This window comes from Centroberyx gerrardi, chromosome 19, assembly GCF_048128805.1.
Source record: "Centroberyx gerrardi isolate f3 chromosome 19, fCenGer3.hap1.cur.20231027, whole genome shotgun sequence".
Classification (NCBI taxonomy): domain Eukaryota; kingdom Metazoa; phylum Chordata; class Actinopteri; order Beryciformes; family Berycidae; genus Centroberyx; species Centroberyx gerrardi.
In genome coordinates, this window is record NC_136015.1 from 23,916,197 (window position 1) to 23,918,696 (window position 2,500).

Below are 2,500 nucleotides of genomic sequence, written 5' to 3' on the forward strand. Positions count from 1 at the left end.
ACACACGGTGTACACACAGTATGACACATTATTTCTTACTGGGAATTAATAAAACAGGAAATCCAGGGAGATGGACTTAGAGAAACAGTCATGCAACCTGCAGGTACATGCGCGCACACACATACACACACACACACACACACACACACACACACACACACACACACACACACACACACACACAAGGTATGACACAATATTTCTTACTGGGAATGACTAAGACAGGAAATCTAGGGAGATGAACTTAGAGGAACAGTAATGATGTATGATGGGTCACTTTAACCTGCAGGTACATGCACACACACACACACACACACACACACACAAGAAGTTAGCATCTGTTTTAACCTGCACAGAGTACCATATGTGTTGGGGTTATGGTGGTATAGTGTGCAATAGGAGCATCTGAAAGTTGAAAGTGTTTAAAAGTCCAGCCATTGTGAAAAAGTACTGTCTGGTACTGTAACACACTTTGGATAACAGCTTCCACCACATGTCTGATGCTGGTAACTGGTTATCAACTTAATGAACACAAGTCACATTAGAAATTGTCTTGGTAAACAGCTATATGCTTACAGTTTTTTTAAATTTGTTAAGCGGTCATTTCTGTGGCGTTCAGCAAAGCAAATGTAAAAGCTTTCAAGAACTGGGGAAAAAAGACCGTTTCAAGTTGTCAACAATCACACAGCTTTGCTGAACTTTACAACCTATGCAAACTTCCAGTCTGTTTCCCAGAGACGATGGTAACATTTAGAGCAAGACAGTCGTTAGTTAGTCAGGTAAAATGTCCAGGTACCACTCCTCTGTCCCAGATCTGGAGAGGAAGCCATATGAAGAAAAATTGGGTTTTCTCACCTTAGTATCGAACTATCTATAACCTCTGTGTTGTTAGAATAGTTTGATTCTGTGATGATGTTTTGGCATGTTTTGTACTGAGAGTAATGATTCAGCGTAGTGTTACAGTAGTTCTGCTGCTGCCACGACTCCTAAATTGGTTGAAGTAGCTTATGTAGCTAGCTATTTAGGCAGGTTGTGAACTTCACTGTATGAACCTGCCTGGTTTTGTAACTTTTACTTTTACAAAGTGCAAATATGTGGGTGTGTGTTCTCCCATCCCTCTTCAGTCCATTATTTTTTTTGGAGAATTTTTCCCGATCCTTAGGGAACACCTGAACACACCACGACACGAGCCACAGGATCTTTTTACTCATCATCTCCACAATCTGAAGTTGTTTTCAACTTGAAAACAGCTTGCCACTTCCTACAGTAAACAGCCGGCCGGATGTTTTCACTCGTCTCCTAGCAACACGAAAGCACTCAGATGAAACCGTCTACAGGTTGAATCACTGTGTTACAGCAAGACTGAGACTTATTTATATGAAAATGTTGCAGATTATTATTACTTTTATGATCAGTTGCTGTAGCAAATAAATGAGTGGCATGTTGTTGAATGTAGTTGTGCTGAGCAGAACTCACCGTGGGGACGTACTCAGAGGGAAACTTGTTGGTGGTGTAGGAGATGAGCAGGCAGGTTTTCCCCACAGCACCGTCACCCACCACCACACACTTTATAGTCTGCATCTGAGGACGGGCGGAGGAGGGCGAGACACAAGGGGAGAGAGAGAGAGAGAGAGAGGGAGAGAGAGAGAGAGAGAGAGAGGAGAGAGAAGGAGATCCTGCGTTATTTACAGGACAACTGAAAAGATTTCCAAACTTTTTAACTGAAAAGCTTTTTGTTAAAACTTCTTTTTAGCTGAAGAGAGTCAACTTCTCCACACATTGAGCCATGCAAGTTTTATATTCAAAACATTTCTATATTGAATATAAAAATATAGAGTTAAAAATGTGTTATTATTAAACTGCATGACTCTAAGTGTGCTTAGGTTTTCTCTTAGCACTTGATTATACCTCCATCACTTTATCACACTGTGTCCAGGTCAGTGTTTGTCTCTACAAAATCCTCTTTACTGTTTCTAGGTCAAATAGTTTCCCCAGTGTTGTGTAGTTTCTCCAAGCCACATTTCACTTAGTTTTACCTCTATGCTGTTTCAATGTACACCAACTGTCCACACATCAAGGCCAGCATAAGATCCAAAATCCAGTTTGTCAGTGCAAGCAGCTGGCAGTATCGGCTTCCTTCACATGCAGTCTAATAATCCTTTATTCAAATCATTTCAGATGAAAAGTATGACCTAACTGGTCTCAATCCATTTGAAACTTCACACACCTGCAGGTCTAAGCGTCACATCTAAGGCTGTAGTCTCCAGGTAGAAAGTCAACAAAATGAATTAACATCAGATAAATAATAGTAAACTATCTCTACCAGACAGTTTGGAAGTCTTATTCTATTCTAAACACACAGTGGCTTGTAAAAGGGTTAAATTTGGGATTTACCAGACAATTCAGCCTGTAGACAAAAAACAATCCACCCGGTTCTGACAATGTTTGACTTGGCCTGTGTGTTTCTAATGTGCAGCCTGCATATAAACACCCTGCTCAG

At 40.7% G+C, this 2,500-nt stretch overlaps 1 protein-coding gene across 2 annotated transcripts in view; it reads right to left on the minus strand.

Annotated features, from left to right (window-relative positions):
- LOC139924323 (cell division control protein 42 homolog) overlaps positions 1 to 2,500 on the minus strand; it is a 74,808-nt gene that overhangs the window by 70,845 nt on the left and 1,463 nt on the right. For both annotated transcript variants that reach the window (XR_013507501.1, XM_071915351.2), the window contains exon 2: positions 1,477 to 1,581. Coding sequence is in view for 1 of the 2 variants with exons in the window: in XM_071915351.2 (XP_071771452.1) it covers positions 1,477 to 1,581 (105 nt within the window). In the remaining variant the exon portion in view is untranslated. The remainder of the gene's footprint in view (positions 1 to 1,476; positions 1,582 to 2,500) is intronic.